Source organism: Panthera pardus, unplaced genomic scaffold (assembly GCF_024362965.1).
Source record: "Panthera pardus isolate Hobbes unplaced genomic scaffold, ASM2436296v1 HiC_scaffold_22, whole genome shotgun sequence".
Classification (NCBI taxonomy): domain Eukaryota; kingdom Metazoa; phylum Chordata; class Mammalia; order Carnivora; family Felidae; genus Panthera; species Panthera pardus.
Genome location: NW_026526788.1, coordinates 77047904 through 77068493, shown reverse-complemented (window position 1 = coordinate 77068493; position 20590 = coordinate 77047904). Strand labels below are relative to the sequence as shown.

The 20590-nt window shown below is 39.0% G+C and overlaps 1 protein-coding gene across 8 annotated transcripts in view; it reads left to right on the top strand.

The window, feature by feature from the left end:
- The window catches only part of ATE1 (arginyltransferase 1), a 157582-nt gene that overhangs the window by 55143 nt on the left and 81849 nt on the right, over positions 1 to 20590 (top strand). For all 8 annotated transcript variants that reach the window (XR_002082696.2, XM_019459643.2, XM_019459644.2 and 5 more), the window contains one exon: positions 17370 to 17551. Coding sequence is in view for 7 of the 8 variants with exons in the window: in XM_019459643.2 (XP_019315188.1) it covers positions 17370 to 17551 (182 nt within the window). In the remaining variant the exon portion in view is untranslated. The remainder of the gene's footprint in view (positions 1 to 17369; positions 17552 to 20590) is intronic.

Sequence of the window (20590 nt, the reverse complement as noted above, 5' to 3'; positions counted from 1 at the left end):
TCAGGTTGAGTGGTGTCGGGCAGAAGCACCGGTGAGAATTCTGGAGCCAGATCCCCGAGTGCACTGGGATGATCATGTGATTACTCTCCCATCTGGTCAGGTCTGGAGGTTATTGGGCAGTTGTGGCTGGGGCGGGACTGCTAGTGAGGCCACTGACAGAGAATCTGTTGAACTGAAGACCTTCCTTTTTGCACTCTATTCGCCTCAGTAGATCGTGCTTGAACCAAGTCTTTCATGTGGCAGTCAGAATAGTGTTCTGGGCTCACTCGGGCACTCAGTAACTGTTGTTGAGTAGACAAACTTGCTTCCAGCTTGTTTCTGGACATCACATGATAGTTGAGCCAGTGTTATTTGAAACCTTTTTTTTATAGTGAAGTTATATTATCTGGAAGTCTTTTTAGGGAAACCAACCTCCTGTAAGTAAAAAAAAAAAAAAAAAAAAAAAAAAATATATATATATATATATATATATATATATATATATATATATATATCAAAATTTATTCTGAGAATAAAAGAAAGCATACCAGAATAGAAAACCAGACATTAAGTAGAAAGATGCCATAAATTTCCTTGTTGAAGATTTTTCTGGCATGGGACTTAGATCCATTTAGGCATCTTAAAACCGAAGTCCATTCAAGATATCGTTTTGGCAGATCAGTCTTCTTCCTTTAAGCAGGTAGTGGTTTTCATCATTGGTCCGAGGATCTTCCAACTGTGTTCAAAATTAGGGTCATCTGCCTGGACAATTTTCATTACCCATTAAGTGTGCGTGAATGCTTCAGAAGATGTTTGAATGGAAAATCCTGGGGTGGATTAGTTTCCACGGGGATGTCAGTCTTGTTTGATGTTTGCAGTCATTCACTTCTAAGTAAAAATATCGGTTTGGGTTGTCACTGGGGGCTGCTTTCCCCCTCTGTAAGAAAGACCGGAGAAGCAAGATTCTTGACTGAACTGGTGTGAAGGAGGGGGGCCCTTTGTTAAGATCGTGACTCTCGAGTCTAAGGTGTTTGTTGTAGAGTTTAATAAATATGGACTCATTTGTAGAATTGTGAAGTTTGGAGTTCTGTTATTTTTCCTTGTAAGTGTTTTGTGGTGTCTCACCAGAAGTCTTTTTGTTGGATAGCTAGGATTTAAAAATATAAGGGAATGTCAAAGTAAAGAAAACCATTAACAGATTAACATCTTCATTTTTATGTATGCTGTGATGAAAATGCAAAAATAAATTCCTTTCTTATTCCTGTCACACTTACTAAAACACATTTGCTATAAACCATTCCTCCGTGATTTAAGCTCTTTGTAAAGTTCAAATTTTCGTCTTTACAGTACTTCTAGTTTTCAGTTATAAATGTTAGGGTAAACTTTTGTGCTTGCTTTGAAGCATTTCATTTCCTATGATTTATGTCACTGAGAAATACATTTCTTGATTCATCCTTGGCTTAGTAAGTTGCTGAAAATACCTTAATTCATTGCATTGACTAGAACATGTTAAATATTATGATTGTTTTGACATGGGACACCACAGAAGCAGTGGCCAGTGAGAAAAACACCGAACTGAGGTTGAGAATTCCAGGTTTCCGCCCTTCTCATTCCTGTAAATGGGTCTTGTGACCTTGGACAAGCCCCTTCATTACCCTGAGCCTCACTTTCTCACTTATAGAGTAGGGGTATCTCAAATAAAGAGCTCCTTCAAAACTGAGTGAACTTAGCCAACATTTTAACACATTTTATACAGTTAACTCTTGAGCAACACAGGTTTGAACTGTGTGGATCCATTAATACACAGACTTTTTTTTTTTTACAGTACTGTAAATGTATTTCTTTTTCTTATGGTTTTATTAATAACATCTTATTTTCCCTAGCTTACTTTATTATATTACTTTATTACTGTATTCTTATACAGTATAATACCTATAACATAAAATAATTGACTGTTTCTATTATCAGACTTCCTGTCAATAGTAGGCTCCTAGTAGTTGTTTGGGGGAGTCAAAGGTTACTTGTGAATTTCCAACTGTGCTGGGGGTATGTTGGTGTCCCAACTCCCATGTTGTTCGAGGGTCAACTGTAGCTGCTTTTCAGACTCAAATGTTAGAAATTAGGCAAATAGGGGCGCTTGGGTGGCTCAGTCGGTTGAGCGTCCGACTTCGGCTCAGGTCACGATCTCACGGTTCGTGAGTTCGAGCCCCGCGTCGGGTTCTGGGCTGATGGCTCAGAGCCTGGAGCCTGCTCCCAATTCTGTGTCTCCCTCTCTCTCTGCTCCTCCCCGTCTCTCTCTGTCCCAAAAATAAATAAATGTTAAAAAAAAAAAAAAAAAGAAATTAGGCAAATAATACACATTTTACTCAACTTAAAACTTGTAGTCCCTCCAGCTCTGTCTTTCATTGTGCTTTATGTTCTGAAGCAAGCGGACACTTAGAACAATTGTGTTCACTTTCTTCTATAAAAACAAGTGTTTTCCTGTTATCTTGCTTACCCAAATGTGTTTCTTATTTTTGCCTTCAATATGGTCTCAACTGTACATATGAATTATATCTTTTAATAAAGTAATAGCTTTGGGTTCTCAAAACTCAGAGGTGGGTCATTGAGAACTCTGTCATCTAGAAGCATCTGAGCAGACTGGGAAAGTACCTAAAAACAAACACCACAAATTTCTTATGCATCCCTCTTACATCTTCTCACAGTAGCAAAGATGAGCATGTTTAATGACATGATCCGAAGATACAGTCATTCTATAGCATGTGTAAATCAAGCAGGACAAGTTTATAAATATTATACTCAGTGTTGTAGTATTCATTCTTGCTTAGAAACTACTTAGTTATCCAAAGGTTGTCTGTCAGATTTGTTGATTTATATTAATCCACATTAAAAAAATTTTAATGTTTTTTATTTTATTAATTTGTTTGTGTGTGTGTGTGTGTGTGAGAGAGAGAGAGAGAGAGAGAGAGAGAGACCGCATATGAGTGGGGGAGGAGCAGAGAGAGAGGGAGACACAGATTCTGAAGCAGGTTCCAGGCTCTGAGCTGTCGGCACAGTGCCCAGTGCAGGGCACTTGAGCTCATGAACTGTGAGACCATGACCTGAGCTGAAGTCAGACACTTAACCGACTGAGCCACCCAGGCACCCCTATTAATCCATGTTTTAAAATTCTATAAGAATCTTAGAAGTTCCATTTAAGCCGCCACAAAACCTAACACATAAAAATGTTTGTCATTTGCTCAACATTACTAATCATTAGGGAGCTACAAATTAAAACCACGATAAGATACCACCTTCACACCCATTAGGATGGCTCTTATCAAAAATACAGCAAACAACAAAGGTTGGCATGGATGTGGAGAAATTGAAACCCGTGCACTGCTGGTAGGCTTGTAAAACGGTGCAGCCTCTCTGGGAAACCAGAGGCAGTTCCTTACAAAATTGAAAATCGATTTACCCCATGATCCAGCAGTTTTCTAGGTATATACACAAAAAATTAAAAATAGGGACTCGGGTATTACAAACCACTGTTTACAGAGGCATTATTCACAATAGCCAGAAGGTAGAAGCAACCCAGGTGGCTCTGGACCGATGAAGAGATAAACGAAACGTGGTATGTGCATAACATGGCATAATATTCAGCCTTAAAAAAGGAGATTCTGACACAGGCTGCATCATGGATGGACCTTAAGGATATTATGCGAAGTGAAGTAAGCCAGTCACAAAAAGGCAAATACTGTGTGATTCCACTTACCTTAAGTACCTAGAGTAGGCAAATTCATAGAGACAGAGAGTAGAACAGAGGTTACCAAGGTCTGGGGGGGGCGGGGGAAGGGGGCGGTGTTACTGTTTAGTGGATACGGGGTTTCGGTTTGGGATGATGAGAAAGTTTTGTGGGTGGGTGGTGATGGTTGCACGACAGCGTGAATGTACACTCGGTGCCCCCGAATTGTACATTAAAAATGGTTAAGATGGTAAATGTTATGTGTATTTCACCACAATTATGAAATATTTTTAAATGTCAGAATTGCAATTTAATTCAGTTGAACACAAATTTAAAATTTCGAATCACGAGCATTATGTAGGAACGATGTTAACTTTTTTGATGAACAAACCAGAGAGTAGTTTGGGAAGTGTAGACCATCGTCTTCATTAGGAAACAAACTCTGAGGATTATTTTAAAAATCTATTCCTATATTATACTTAATACTAATCTGAGAAAAGGCCTACCTTTTTCCTTTCTTAAATCCAAATCATTAAGCCAGTTTGATTTATCTTAAAAATGTTTCTGAGCTAGCAGTTTCTGTAAGGAGTTTATTTTCTGTGAATTTGGAGAATATTTGATTTACGTAAATGTGTACTCGTGCCTGTAAATCAATTTAACAGAGCTCCTCTAATAAGGAGACCTGGTAGTGTGATTCGTTAATACCCTCTGAAGGGAGGAAAATATTTCACCTACAATGAGAAATAAAGACTTTTTTGAACCACGAATTCACAAACATGTAGTAGATCTCTGAGCTTCAGCTCTGCAACTTGAGCTACAGGTCACAAGTGGACACAAAGTCATGGATTCAGATCTCAAGGAGCTGTTGTTCTCCTTAAAGGATTGAACTCGACAAATACACAGACGCGGACTAACAAACCAGAGTCTCCGTCTCCTCTCATCCAGCAGAGAATAGATCTACGTCATCCATCCAACAGACCGTAAACCGAATCCAGATATTACTGCCACTAAGGGGGACGTGCTCACTGGTAGTAGAAGAACCAGAAACGAAAACAAAAGCACAGACTTCGTAGAGAGGGAGAAGAAGAGAAACACAGCCAAGCTGAAGCTCTGTTGCTCCGGGGAAATGTCTTTGAGAGCCCAGAAAAGATGAGGCTTCACAGACCCTGGGGGCCCTTCTGTGTCCACCAAGCGAGTTCACTTGAGCTGCTCGGTGGCCGACTGCCAGAATTGCTAAACTAAATCTTCAGAAAGGTACAATCACGATCTTCATGCAGATAGAGCACGAACACGTGTTATATTTTACTTGACTCATTAATTAGCACAAGAACCAGTAGCATATTAAAACTGATGCAGGGAGCGTTTGTGAAAATATGCTGATACACATATATAGACACACACACAATTTAATTGAATAAGAGATTGAGATGAGATTGCTAGGCTAGATAAAAACAACTGATTACTGGCTTACAGGGCATTAAACTGCAACCTTTTGGGTTATCTGTTCCACTGGACAGAAATCTGTAAGTTAACCTCTGCCCCAAACAGATTGTAAAATAACTCCCATCAATAGAAAATCAAGCCCAGAACTGCGCTTCAAGGACGCCCGGTAATTTCTTTGGCCTTTATCAGATTGCAGCCACCACACTTCTTTTTTTTTTTTAATTTTTTTTTTTTTAAACGTTTATTTATTTTTGAGACAGAGAGAGACACAGCATGAACGGGGGAGGGGCAGAGAGAGAGGGAGACACAGAATCGGAAGCAGGCTCCAGGCTCTGAGCCGTCAGCCCAGAGCCCGACGCGGGGCTCGAACTCATGGACCGTGAGATCGTGACCTGAGCTGAAGTCGGACGCCCAACCGACTGAGCCACCCAGGCGCCCCCCACCACACTTCTTTTTAACACTAGTAGTTCTTCAACCTTGGTTTTTAAAGCTCTTGATTGTACATTCGTGCATTTTCATTAAAAAATGTGGAAAGTGGAGAAGACTAAGAAAAGTATCATTCATGAACCCTGTGGTGACAGCCCTCGATGTTTTTTTTCCATCTTTTTAAGTTTGTGTGGGGGTTGTAGGTACATACATGGAGAAAGACATTTTTCATGTGGTTTGGATCATATATGCCACCTTACGTCACAGTTTTACTTGGAGAAATGTTTATAATGTTATTAAAAACTCTCGGTAAGAATAGTTTTTAACTACTACATAATAGTTCCTCATGTGAATGTACTGTAATTAACTTCTTTTATTTTACAGTTTTGTTTAATTTGGCTCCTTCTCCCAATTTGGAAGTGAACAGAGGTTGTCATGATCTTAATTCAGTCTGAGCGGATTCAAATTTTTAAGTTAGATTCTATTTAGTTGTTTATTGAGATTATCAACAAAAATTGAAGCAGTTGGTATGGTTTGTTCCTTTCTAATGACTAGATAATCTTTATTAACTCAGGGATTCTGATGAAATTGAGGCATTTGGAGGATTACCCAGTATAAAGTACTGTATAGAACTCGAGAGAATTGTGTGAATAGGAACATCAAAGGAATTCTTCCTCAGCTTAAGGCTATAGGAATTATGTCATTTATGTTACTTAGTAAAATTAGCTTTCATAGGCTTTCTTTATGAGCAGAGAAAGTGTTGCTTAAAACAGAATAACGGGGCCCTTGGGTGGCTCAGTCAGTGAAGCGTCCAACTCTTGATTTTGGCTCAGGTCATGATCTCATAATGGTGGGGTCCAACACCGCATTGGACTCTGTGCTGAACGTGGAGCCTGCTTGAGATATTCTCTCTCTCTCCCTTTCCCTCCCCCTCCCATCCTTCCCCACCCCCTTTCGAAAGCCTCTGTCCTTCTCCCCTTCTCGAATTCCCTTTCTCTCTCTCAAGAAGAATAGAATAACAGAAAATAGTTACTTTTATATGCACTTTTTTATTAGCATCATTTAACTGTAATTGTCTTTGAACTGGAATGTAGATGGTGATCAATATAAGTGTTTAATTGGTTGGGCATCTTTAGTGTACTGATTGATTGCCAACAGACTAGGAACTGGTTATGTTTGTTTTTTTTTTTTTTAATTTTTTTTTTTAACGTTTATTTATTTTTGAGACAGAGACAGAGCATGAACGGGGGAGGGTCACAGAGAGAGGGAGACACAGAATCTGAAACAGGCTCCAGGCCCTGAGCGGTCAGCACAGAGCCCAATGCGGGGCTCGAACCCACGGACCGTGAGATCATGACCTGAGCCGAAGTCGGACGCTTAACCGACCGAGCCACCCAGGCGCCCCTATGTTTGGTTTTTAAATCACTTGCTTGTGCAGCTGTGTGATATGTAGGAACCAAGAGTGTTCCTGTTTGTATTTTCCAACTTCGTTTATTTTCTTTATTTCTTATAGACCATATCATCTCAAATTTTCAAATTTAGTTTTGGGTTTTCTTTTTAAGAAATCAGGTAGATTTCGATATCGTAGTGGTTTAGCACATTTTTGGGTGTTTATTTTTAAAAGGAATCTGACCTTCAGTGCAGTGTTTCATGAAACACTTCACAAAGGTGAAGCAATTGGAAGAATAAATTATTTTAAAACAGTGCAGACTTTTAATCAGGTGCTTAAGGTAATTACCTGTGGGGGCCTCCGTAAACTTGTTTTAAAAAAAATTCGGGGCACATATTGTCTAATTATAGATTTTTGTGTGAACAGGTGTGATTTGGGAGAGGTCCTCGGGGATGCCTTGCGAGGACAACTCAGGTTCTGCTCTCCTAAACCCTGTGAAGACTTTCCCTGTTACTGTCTTTGAACCTGTGATTAAGTCTCTCCAACAGATGCTGCCTCTGGTGCCTGACGAATGACTCCCTCTTTGTCTGTTCCTTTGAGTCTTCAACGTTTTTTATTTTTTATTTTTTTTTTATTTATTTTTGGGACAGAGAGAGACAGAGCATGAACGGGGGAGGGGCAGAGAGAGAGGGAGACACAGAATCGGAAACAGGCCCCAGGCTCCGAGCCATCAGCCCAGAGCCTGACGCGGGGCTCGAACTCACGGACCGCGAGATCGTGACCTGGCTGAAGTCGGACGCTTAACCGACTGCGCCACCCAGGCGCCCCCTTTGAGTCTTAATAGTGTTTGTTTTAAGCATAACTGAAGTATGTGGAGGCAGGTGGGTCAGGAGACAGGTGTACTTCATCAGAGTAAATATACCCATTTGGGGAGCAGTTTAACTAGAAGACTGGATTGGCCTATTAATATTGATGTCATTTCTACGTAGAGCCTTCGGTATCGTACCGCGTAGCTCATTTATCCATAAACCTTGCCATTCTTCCCCAATGTTTAAGACATTCTTTTCTTTTCTATAGCTAATGGCGGGCTTTATTATATTTTTTCCTGTTATCAGCTAAATCCTGGAAATGGAGGAGCTTCTGAAAAACAGCTCTGCTTACCCTCTCACATATGCGGAACTGTGCAAACTGCAGGCGTGAGAAAGATAAATGATGAAATACTGTTAATCACATCACTGACTTATTTATGAGGAAATTAAAGATCACTGCTATCAGTTTTAAGTAACTTCTGTTAAATGAGCTACTGATGTAATTTCATAGACGTAGTCTTTGAGGATGTGCCATTCAGACCCCTTAAAACCAAAAGCAAAACCGACCCAAGTTTGCTCACGGTCTGCTTTTATTTTTACGTTATCATTTGTTTTTCACAGTGCCCTTTGAGGGTGAGCAGTAGTATGATTCCTGTTTTTAAAATGCAGAAACACCGGGGCGCCTGGCTGGCTCAGGCCCTAGAGCACACGACTCTTGATCTCAGGGTTGTGAGTTCAAGCCACACGTTGGGCATGGAGCCTACTTCAAAACAATGGCAGAAATGGGTACTTTTGAAAGTAGTTATTGCCTTGCTGAGGTTAAATAGCCAGAAAGTGTACTGTGGAGTTAGGGCTCAAATCCAGATCCTTTCATTCAGAATCCTGGACTCGAGTCCCTCAGCCCTCCTCCCTTTCTGTGGTAGCTTACTGCTTTCTGCTTATACCTTTCCCCGCTGCCTGTAGATTTTAAAAATTCATTTATGCGAGGGCTTCTCAGAAACATCCTGCAATCCCTGGTGGTCCCTGAAGCCTTAGCAAGGGATCCTCGAGGTCAAAATTATATTTTATTAGCGTTTTTCTCTTCTGTATTGTCTCATCCTCTTATGAATTTGTGGGGATGTTTCCCAGAGGCTGCGTGATGACAGCAAATGCAGAAGCGGATAGAAGATTCCACTCTCCTCTGCCAAGCTGGACTTCAAAGAGATTTCCAGAAATGTAAATCAGTGCCGTTTTTCTCACTAAATTTTTTTGGAAAATATAGTAGTTGTTTTTTTAACAATGTTAACATGTACTGGATTCATTGGTATTTTTAAGCGAATAACAAATACATCTTTTTAAAAATACTAGTTTTAACATCTAGTGCAATAAATATCTCCTAAACTCCTTATATCTCCAGTAAGCAAAATCTCCCGGTCTTCAATAAGATTTGTAAGTTAAAGGGATTTTGAGACCAAGAAATTTGAGAGCTGTTGATTTACATGATACCTGTGTCATTGTGCCTCTGTTGGTTCTCAAATAAAGTGTACTTTCCTGCGTAATTACAATCTGTAATTGTATCACCTTCTGTGTTTTTAAGTAGCGGTTGAAGGGTGTTAACAATTAATAGGCTTTAGGTAAAACGTTGAAGAAATGCGACAATCCCAAGTATTGAAATAGGATTCTTAAGGAAATAAAAATACAGAATGGTCACTGACTTGGAGAGGCCTCTCCGAGGCTGGGGGACTGAGCCCCTTGGAGAATTAAGCGAAGGGGCTGTTGTAAGATGTGGATCTTTCTGACCTAGTGGGGGTGAGGGTGACAAGTCTGTATTTGCTGAAAATACATACGTTTGCCATAAAGGTAATTTCTGGCTGCTACTTATAAAAACCAACAGGTATCCAGGTAATAGCATATTGAAACATATGGCGTCATAAGCCCATGAGTCTGGGTTTCAGGGATGTTGCTGAATGCCCAGGGGAGACATAACCAGGAGTTCTGCTGATTTCTCATTTCACAAATTTACTCATTGTTCTTTGTTTTTATCGCCTTACTCTAACACTCAAATTCCTGTATTCTTTCCAAAAAAAAGTTTGAGCTAAGGGATCGCATTTGAGGGAAGCCTATTGCGCTTTTAGGTCAGCTGATTCAGCAAATGTGTGTATGTTCATAGACAAGCATGAAGAATCTTAGTTAAATCAGTTCAGTTTATGGTATTGGACACATGGTAGGCCCAGAATTTTTTTTTTTTTTAACGTTTATTTATTTTTGAGACAGAGCATGAACAGGGGAGGGGCAGAGAGAGAGGGAGACACAGAATCTGAAACAGGCCCCAGGCTCTGAGCTGTCAGCACAGAGCCCGACGCGGGGCTCGAAATCACGGACCGTGAGATCATGACCTGAGCCGAAGTCGGACGCTTAACCGACAGAGCCACCCAGGCGCCCCCAGAATTTTTTTTCATTTGCTTTTTGTTTTGTTTTGTTTTGTTTTGAGTGAGAGAGGGTGCAAGTGAGCAAGGATGGAGAGAGAGGGAGCGAGAGACAGAGAGAGTCCCACGAGGGGCAGAGAGAGAGAGAGAGAGAGAGAGAGAGAGAGAGAGAGAAGCAGGGCTCACCTGAGGCGGGGCTCGAGCTCACCAGCTGGGGACTCCTGAGCCCAAGTCAGATCTTAACCGACTGAGCCACCCAGGTGCCTGGCCCAGAATTTTTTCCAGATTTCCTAGCCAGAAGTGAGTGATCTAGGGGTTCCGGCTGTCCCATCTTCACAGAGAGCCAAGGGAATCAATAGTTCAGGTTCACCATCAGCCCATTTCCACAGCTGCCATTTAACCTGTTGCAAAACTTGGAAGTATTGATTGAGTTACCATTTGGGGAATAGTAAATCATTATTAATCAGTACTGCGGAAACAACCAGATGTACTTTTTGGAAAATAGCTTCTTACCTGCCTTTACTGAGATTGTTTTCCATTTATCAAATCTGCTTTTTTAAAAAAAAAATTAGGTCATTGAAGCTCCCACAAGGGAGAAAAGGAAATCATTCATATTTTAATTGTCAGAAAACATGTTGGAATGAAAAAGAATGCAGCAAAATAGGTTTTAAGAAAAGCTGTTGAAAACCATGCATTGAATAGTTTGTTTTTTATATTGCCTTGTTTAGTGACTTGTATATCCTAGAGATATTCGAAAGTGAGGATATTTAAACGATGAATTAGATGATTAGCTGATACTCTTATCATAGCATAAAAATAGCATCGACCTAGGGGCTAAGAAGATAGTTTGTGAATCAGTTTATAACTCCATAGTTTCATGATGATTGTATTACTTAATTGACTCCTGGGTTTCTTGTTTCTTTGTCTGGATGTAGTAGGGGGTCAGAGTAGATAGTCCTGTGGCTTCTTTTTTCCTCAATAATTATAAGGTAGCCCATACCTGTATAAATAGATGCGGGTTTTACAGAGGGAGAAGACTGTTAACTTCCACGGGCATTGAGACACGAGAATAATGCCTGTGGTAGGGTATGTTGGTCATGGGTGGACTCACAGAAGAACAAACAGTGAAGCAAATGGGAGGTTATTAAATGGGAGGTCCCAGGAATGGATGACATGATTAAAATTGGAAACTCAGAAGGTAGCTGCAGTTTGGAAAAAGATTTCAAGCTTGTACAGCAAGCAGGATTGATTTATATTTAGGGTTAACGTGGTCTTTTGGTTATTTACTTATTGAGAACATGCCCATTATTAAGTCCATATGTATTATGTCTTTGATAAATACATTTTTAATGAATGAATGCACACATTGGATTTAGTGAGTCCTAGAATGACGTACTAAACTGAAATTGTGGAAGAATTCGGGTTCATTTCAGAGTCATTTAGTTAGCTTTTGACTGCCCGACGTTGGACAGGCTCCCCACCTCATGTGCCGTGGACTGACAGTTTGTCTCCCTGTCACTGTGGGATTGCTCTCCTACACGATTACTTTTAAAGACAGGGAGCTTCATTTCCAAGAGCCTCAGGGCTGACTTACATCTAAAAGATGGCTTTCATAAAATTCAGTGATGTATAGGAATCTGTGTATTTCTTATTACATATTTGGAGCAGCCTAGCTTCTGAGACAAGTGATTTGACTTCAAGTCCATTAGCAATTTAGAATATGGGTGTCAGTTGTGGTGTTGTAGTTTTAATGGGTTAATATCCTTTTTTTTTTTTTTTTTTTTTTTTTTTGTTAATGCTTCTGTTTGTTGCCTGTTCTGCTCTTTAAACTGTACCTATTTCCAGGGAAATAATAATATCTTTCTGAAGACTAAACCTATATGATAGTAAATGCTAAAACTGGGGTTTGACGTAATTTATTATTGGCGGAAGCTGTTAAAAGTTTCAAGATGTATTTCTTGTCTGAACAACATTTTTAGCTGTAGCAGTGGAAGGTTTAGAAATCATGAATAGTGCTAGCACCTTAGTCGGTCCTCTCATTTGCTGTTGTAGACCTTGCTCACCTGTGCAGTTACTCTCTTAAGTTCCTTCCCATACCTCTGGAAGGTACTCTGAAAGGGAGTTCCTGTGCGTAGCCCACACTTCATAGGGAGTAATGCTCCCTTACCTTTAGGGCAGACTGTCTACCTGAACTCTTTGGAATTCTTCTGCATGGGAGATTCGTCTTTCTTCCTCATTTATTAGTTTTTTCAATCGTGTATGTCAGTATGGACTTACGGATATTAATTTTATACTTTGGGTTGTAATCTAACACTATTTTTTTTTTTTTTTTTTTTTTTTTTTGCTCAAATTGTTCCAGCTTTGGCCATTGGGAGCTTTTTCAGTCGCCTTCTGTGCCTCTTTGATATAACTCCATCAGTGCGTGTTTCTTTTTGTTTGTTAAGTACTTTCTTTCTTTTTTGGCACCACACGATGAAGTAGGCTCATCTTAAACGGGCTCTTCCTGTCCCAGTCCTGGAATTGGCCATTTTTCCAAAGAGCCTTGTTCCTTTTACTACAGCATGGAGAAACCAAGATCTGAGTGCTAGATGTGCTTCTTGCTACTAGGGTTTCCTTTATTTAGGCCTTCTCATCTGGCAGAGTAAAGAAACGTGTGTGCATACTAACCCTTGTCTGAACATATCTATGATATATACAGACCTATAAATATTTCTGTATGTAACCATCTTGTCTGTATTAAGCTAAACGTGAGTTCTTACGCTTGTCTCCAATACTAATCCATCACCCTGTGGGTCGTTCTGGCCTCTTCCCCTTGCTTATCTGTAAATTACGACTTCAACGGTGAGAAACTTGGTTCCCATCACCTCCATCACTTTATAGTAGGCACGTGTATCAGTGTCACAGTTGTTAACCTGCAGTCTCGTGGAAAACAACTTTATCAGGTAGAATACAATGCTTATGTGCGGATTTCCTTTTGCCTTCATTCTTACCCCAAAGGTTACTGAAGTCAGCACCTTTCCCCTCCCGACCGACCTCTTTCAGTCAGGTTGTTTCATACATTTGTAATACAGGTAGATTCTCTGTCCTGTCTCCATTCCTTCCCGGGATCCCTTAATCTCCTAAAAGATTTTCTTTTAGCTTGCGTCCATTAAGGCTCACTTTGTGTTTATAAAGTTCTGAGTTTTGGTAAGTGCATAATGTCAAGTATCCACTAGTACAGAACTATAGAGAATAGTTTTATCCTAAAAGTCCCCTGCTCCAAATCCCCCAAATTCTTGGCAACCAATGATTTTTTTACTGCCTCTGTAGTTTTGCCTTTTACTGGATGTATCTGGAATGTATGTACGGAGCATTTTCAGACTGGCTTCTTTCACTTAGCAATATGCATGTAAGGTTTCTTCATTTTGTGTATTTGTGGCTTGATAGTTTATTTCTTTTGATGAATAATATTCCATGTGTCATGGTTTATCACCTATTGAAGGATATCTTGGTTGCTTACAGTTTGGGGCAATTATGAATAACATTGTTATGAACATTTGCATGCAGGCCTTTAGGTTTTGCGTGACCCAAGTTGTCAGACAAATTGGATAAATACCTAAGAGCGTGATTACTACTTTATATGGTAACGCTATGTTTATCTTTACTGGAAAGTCCCAAACTGTCCTCTGAAGTATCTGTACCATTTTACATTCCATCATCATCATCAGTGAATCCGAGTTCCTACTGTTCTGCGTCCTCGCCAGCATTTGATTCAGGTTTTTGGATTTCAGCCATTCTAATAGTTGAGTAGTAGTAGCTCGGGGTGTGTGTGTGTGTGTGTGTGTGTGTGTGTGTGTTTTAATTTCGGTTCCCTAGCAGATGATGTTGAGCATCTTTTCATATGCTTATTTGCCACCTGTACATCTTCTTTGGTGAGGTGTTTGCTCAGATACTTTGCCCAGTTTTTAATTGGGCTGTTTGTTTTCTTACTGTTGAATTTTAACAATCTTTCTATTTTTGAATACCAGTCCTTTATCCGATACATGTGTTGCAATTTTCTCCAGTCAGTGGTTTAACTTTTTATTTTCCTAGCAGTGTCTTTGTAGAGAGAGCAGTTTTTAAATTTAATGAAGTCCAGCTTATCAGTTATTTCTTTCATGGTTTGTGCTTCTGGCATTGCATCTAAAAACTCATCGCAAAACCCAAGGTCACCCAGATTTTCTCCTTTTGTTATCATCTAGAAGTTTTATAGTTTTGCATTTTATATTTAGGTCTGTGGTGCAGTTTGAGCTGAATTTTTGAAAGCTGTAAGGTCTTTGTCTACATTTGGATTTTCTTGCATTTGGATGTTTAATTGTTCCGGCATCATTTGTTAGAAAGACTGTCCTTTCTCTCTTGGACTGTCTTTGCTCCTTTGTCAGAGGATAAGCCCACCATGTTTATGTGGGCTTATTTCTGGGCTTTAGTTCTGTTACATTGTTCTACTCTTCTCTTATTTGGCCAGTATAGACCCTATCTTGATCACTGTAGCTTTACAGTAAGTCTCGACGTAGGCAGTGTCAGACCTTCAACTTGTTTTCTTCAGTATTATGTTAGTTATTCTAGGTCTTCTGCCTATTTATATGAACATTAGAACAAATTTGTTTATACCTACAAAATAGTTTGCTGAGATTTGGATTGGGATTGCATTAAATGTATAAACCAACTTGGGAAAATGGACAGCTTAACAATATTGAGTCTTACAATCTATTAACAGATAATATTTTTACACTTATTTACCATCTCTTTGTTTCATTTTGTCAGTTTTCTGCATATATATCCTGTACATACTTTGTTAGATTTATATTTAGGCATGTAATTTTTTTTTTTTTGGTTTTATAAAATGGCAGTGGGTTGTTAATTTCATATTCCAGTTATAGCTGGTATGTAGTAAAGCAAATGGCTTTTGATTGTTAGCTTTGTGTCCTGTGACCTTGCTATGATGGCTTATTATTTCCATTTTTTGTTGTTATTGACTCTTTGGGATTTTCTACATAGTAAATCATGTCATTTGTGAATAAAGACAGTTTTATTCTTTTCCTTCCCAATCTTAATACCTTTTATTTCCTTTTTTTTGTTTTATTACACTAGCATTTTCAGTATGATGTTGAATAAGGGAATCTTACTGGGGAAAGCATCAATTTTCTTATTAAGTGTGATGTCAGCTGTAGATTTGTTGTATATGTTCTTTATTAAGCTGATGAAGTTCTTTTCTCTTCCTGGTTTGTTGAGTTTTAGTCATAACTGGATGCTGGATTTTGTCAGAGGTATTTTCTGCGTCAATTGATATATGATTTTTTCCTTTAGCATCTTTCCATGATTAACTGCTTTTTATTTTAAATTACTTTTTTAATGTTGAACCAGCTTTCCATACCTGGAATAAATCCCACTTTGTCGTGGTGTATAATTTGTTTCATACATTGTTGGATTTAATTTGCTAAGATTTTGGTGAGGATTTTTGCATCTGTGTTATGAGAGATACTGATCTGTAGATTTCCTGTCTTGTAGTGTCTTTTTTCTGGTTTTAATATTAGTAAACTGACTTTTTCATTTTTCTTCATTCTCTTCTACGTTTTTTTTAGTGTTTATTTTTATTTTTGAGAGCGATGAGAGCGAGTGTGTGTGCGAGCAGGGGAATGGCAGAGAAGGGGACAGGATCCAAAGTGGGCTCCGTGCTGACAGCAGAGAGCCTGATGCAGGGCTCAGACTCTCAAACAGTGAGGTCATGACCTGAGCTCAAGTCAGATGCTTAACCGACTGGGCCACCTGGGCACCTCTCTCTTCCGGCTTTTGTGTATACATGTTATCTGTGATTTTAGCTGTGTGAAAATGATGTATGTGATATACATGTGTGTGTGTGTATATATATATATATATATATATATATATATATATATATATAGTGTATGTTGTATTTGTTCACTTAAATTGTTAATCTCTAACATCCATTTAGTCTCTACCAAAGCATTGTTTCATGTTGCATCATAATTTTCATTTAGTAACAGTTATATTTAAAATCATATTGAATTTTGGGGCTTCCGGGTGGCTCAGTCGATTAAGCGTCTGACTATTGATTTTGGCTCAGGTCATGATCTGACGGTTTATGAGATCACCCCCCCGCTGGGCTCTGTGCTGATAGCATGGAAACTGCTTGGGACTGCCTCTCCCTCTCTCTGCCTCTCCCTCGCTTGCTCGCTCTCTCTCTCAAAATAAATAAATATTTAAAAACATTGAATCTTAAAATGAAAAGTGTCACTCAATTATTTACAGATAAAAGGTTATACTCTGAAATCTCTAAGTTTCTTTTGTGGGATTATAGTTACATTAAGATAATGGTAAGGAAATTATTTTCCTTTGGCTCATAAAGGGAAGTGTCCTAGACTTTTTTATTTACACAGGAACTCTTACCTACAAAAGATAATGGGATCATATGCCTTGCCAGTGCGAGGGTCGTCACAGATGAGGCCTGGCCGATGGTATAGGGGCAGTTCTGTTCTCACCCACCCCTCTCCTTCTGTGTTCCCCGTCTTTCTTTCCTGCACCATTTCTGTCTCAGCTTTTGTGTGGAACTGAAAAATAGACTTTAATATTTACTTATCCTGTAAAATTTGTATTTCCTACTGTTAAATTTTTAAACAAGGTTAAAAAACCTTAAGTTTATTTCTTTTTCTCATTCTTTTGTTTGGTCAGTGTTTCTACAAGTAAAAAGTTTTGTAGGGTGTGACTGCAGAGGATGATGACAGCAGGAAATTTTAGGAGTTACAAAGTAGAAGTATAACAGGACAATTATTAAGATTTTTAATATAAAGAAAAAGATGATAGGGGCACCTGGCTGACTCAGTCAGTGGAGCTTGTGACTCTTGATCCTGGGGTTGTGGGTTTGAGCCCCACATTGAGTTGTAGCGATTACTTAAAAGTAAAAATCTTTAAAAAAAAAAAAAAAAAAAAAAGGGGCACCTAGATGGCTCAGTCAGTCGAGTGTCCCAGTTTGGCTCAGGTCATGATTCGTGATTTATGAGTTCCAGCCCTACACTGAGCTCACTGCTGTCAGCCTGTCAGCACAGAACCCGCTTTGGATCCTCTGTCCCCTCCCCCACTTGTGCTTACCCCAAAATAAATAAATATTAAAAAGAAACGAAAAGAAACTGTTCACATGTATGTCTGCTTTTTCACAGGCGGAGAATCCCCCTAATGGACCAGATTGTGGTTATGGCTCCTTTCACCAGCAGTATTGGCTTGACGGGAGAATCATTGCTGTGGGGGTGATTGACATCCTTCCATACTGTGTGTCATCTGTATATTTGTACTACGATCCTGATTATTCATTTCTGTCTTTGGGTGTCTACTCTGCACTACGGTAAGATTACTTTTGACAGCTGTAATGGGTCATACAGAACTTCAGATAATTCCTCACTTGATTATATTTCATCATATAACAGCAGAAATCCTATTTGATAGTTCATAATAATTTTGTTGCTATAGTAGTCTCTCATATATCAATATTTAGAAATACCACTTTTAGAACTGAGGGTAGTGCCCGATGGTAATTCCCTAGCTTTTTAAGCTATCCATGTAATCTAGTGTAGGAGAAGTCATTGTATTTGTGGGGTGTTTTTGTTTATGTCTTTATTTAAGCTCCCCTATCAAAAACCACTCAATGTCCCTTAAATATTCTAGTATTTACATATTTTTTGTCATCATTATTATAGATATTTTTTCATAATTAAAGGTTAAATGAATCTCATATAAATGAATTCAAGCAATGTAAATCTGTTGGAAGGAATATACAATTATAGAAAGTATACAGAATAGGAGTGGCAAGTCCCTGACTGTCCGCTTAATTCTCTGGCCCTCATCAAAAGATTATTTCCCTTGCATGTCCATGGATGCAGATATATGCAGCATCGGCTGGATATTTTGCATTATCCTAATGGTAAAAGGATTGGGGTCTTTTTCCATGAAAATACTGGGTCTGTTTTTATTCCTTCGTATCTGTGAATATGTGTGGTACAGAAGGGAAGGAAGATTGAAAATTATTTTTCTGTTGCTTATGTGGGAACTTGAGTCTCTGTTTCTCATTGTGTCAGTATTTTCACTTTTCCCAGTCTCTGTGTCTGATGGTCACAATCTCACATCATAGGAAGATACATTTTGAGATTATTTCTTTTATTAATTCTGTATGTACTTTTTTCTGAATTATAAAATTGGAAAAGTGGGTATTTTTCTTTAATTACTGTTTGATTTTTGTGAAAAGTCTGGTCCATAATAGATTTTGTGTGTTTTAGTGGGCCAAAGAAAAATTCTCCATCTTGGTATTTTCAACCTGAGCCATCTCTTAATGATAAGTTATAGCGATTCACAATTATACACTGTTTACGACTGATCCCTGTAATATTCCTTTATTTTTCCTTTGTATTTAATTGCATTTTTGTATAAGCTAATTAAGAATATTCGTGACTCCTGATGGCATCAATGAAATTGAAATTGATCATTTGAAACATTTACATTTTGTAACTTTAGAAGAGTGTATTTATTTCAGAAAAGCTACTTTTTTTTTGTACCAGAATCAGTCAGCACTTTGTAATCATTGCTATTTTCCTTCTTCTTTTATTTTTGTATCTACTTTTCCACTTTACAGTATGTAGCTTATGGATTTGTTTAGACTTCTCAGATAAACATTATGAATATTTATTCCCACATAGTGAATCCCAGCCTATGTATGAAATATCATTTCATGCCTCAATAAACCAGGAGATATAGAAATCCTGCTGCATTTGAGATAGTAAATAATCAATTCCCAGCAAAATTATAAAGAGTTCTATTTACTGTTTGGTAGATCTCTAAGAGATAGAGATTTGGTAGATTTGGTAGATCTCCGGCTAGAGCTGGAGAGCTTTGAGGAGGAAGCAAAGGAGACTGAGAGCACGAACATTGTTGCCAGTTGAGAGCGGGGAGGCTGCCACTGGATTACAGCCTCGTCACTTGTTTGTAGTGGTCTGGGGGATCTGAGTTGCTGAGTTTATGGAAGAGGAAAGGCAGCCAGGAGATTGACATTTCCAAGCAAAATTGGGGAGAGTAGGTTGTAAATTGCCAATTCTGTTATTGATTATAGTGTATTTCAGTGAAACTCATTTAGTTGCCCCTCCATTCCTTCAATTTCTTAAGCAATTTACAATGAATTTAGTTTTTGTATTTTAATGTATAATTAGTATAGATTTTTATATAACCTAGTCTGTAGATTTAAAAAAATGTTTGAATTGGGGATCATGAACATGGCATTAATTTATGTTTTGTTAGCAAGGTGGATTTTAGAAATGAGTTCATTTGTTTAACATATTTATTTGAGAAGAATCTATGTGTCCTGGGCATGATTCATAGAAGTGAATAAGACAGGGTTTCCAGCTTTGTCAAAGCAGATCGTAATGAGAATACCAACAACATAAATTTAGATACTCCGTTATGCTGTGACAAAAGTAGTCACAGTGCCAGGGTGAGGTCCTTTTTGAATAAGGTGGTCAGGAAAGACCTCTTGGTCAGGTGACATTGGAGGAGCCCAGAAAAAAAGGAAAGGAGCCAGCTGTGCAAAAATCTGAAGGTAAGATATAGGGAGGTTACCTGATCTGATTAATATTGTAAAACGACGACTGGTTACCACTCTGCGGGATTTATAGAGGGGCAAGAGAGCACACTGGGAAGCCAGTCAGTTGCAGTCAGCCAGGGGAGCCAGGATGCGGGCTTGGACCATAGTGGCTGCGGTGGAGGTAATGACAAGCGGTCAGACCCCCCGTAAATTTTGGAGGTTGAGCCGGCTGGATTTGTCGACATGGGTCGGACATGGGAGTGAGAGGAGAAGATTGGTTGAGGATGGCTCCTAGGTTTGGGCCCGGACAGCTGAGGGAGGGAGTGGCAGCGCAGGACCAAGCGGAGTGCCGTTGTGGCCCGGCGTCCTTCCTCACTTTGAACCTTTCAAGTGGATTCGTTCTAGGGTTGGTAGGATTTATTCTGTTATAGGCCACTAACGTTCAGTCTGCTTGGATTTAGAGATACTTTTATTTTACAGATGAATTTGTAGGGTCACACCTTTTCAGTGATTTAAATGTGAACTTGTAAAATGCACAGGCTATTCACTTGAATTTCAAGCATTTGTTGCTACAAAAGAGAAAGAAGAAAAGAGAGAAAGAAAAGAAGAAAATCTTCAAGAAACAAACGTAAAAATGAAACAACTTTTCTCTTACTTTAGAAATGTACTGAAGTTTTGCTTAAAACTCTTAAATACAGCCAGTCATTCACTTGGGCGGGTAGGATGAAGTTCCGTGCCCAGATTTATCCTGATACAAATGAAAACCACTCCAAGCATGGACATTGCTGACAGCTTCTTTGTTCGGTTAATCCTCGC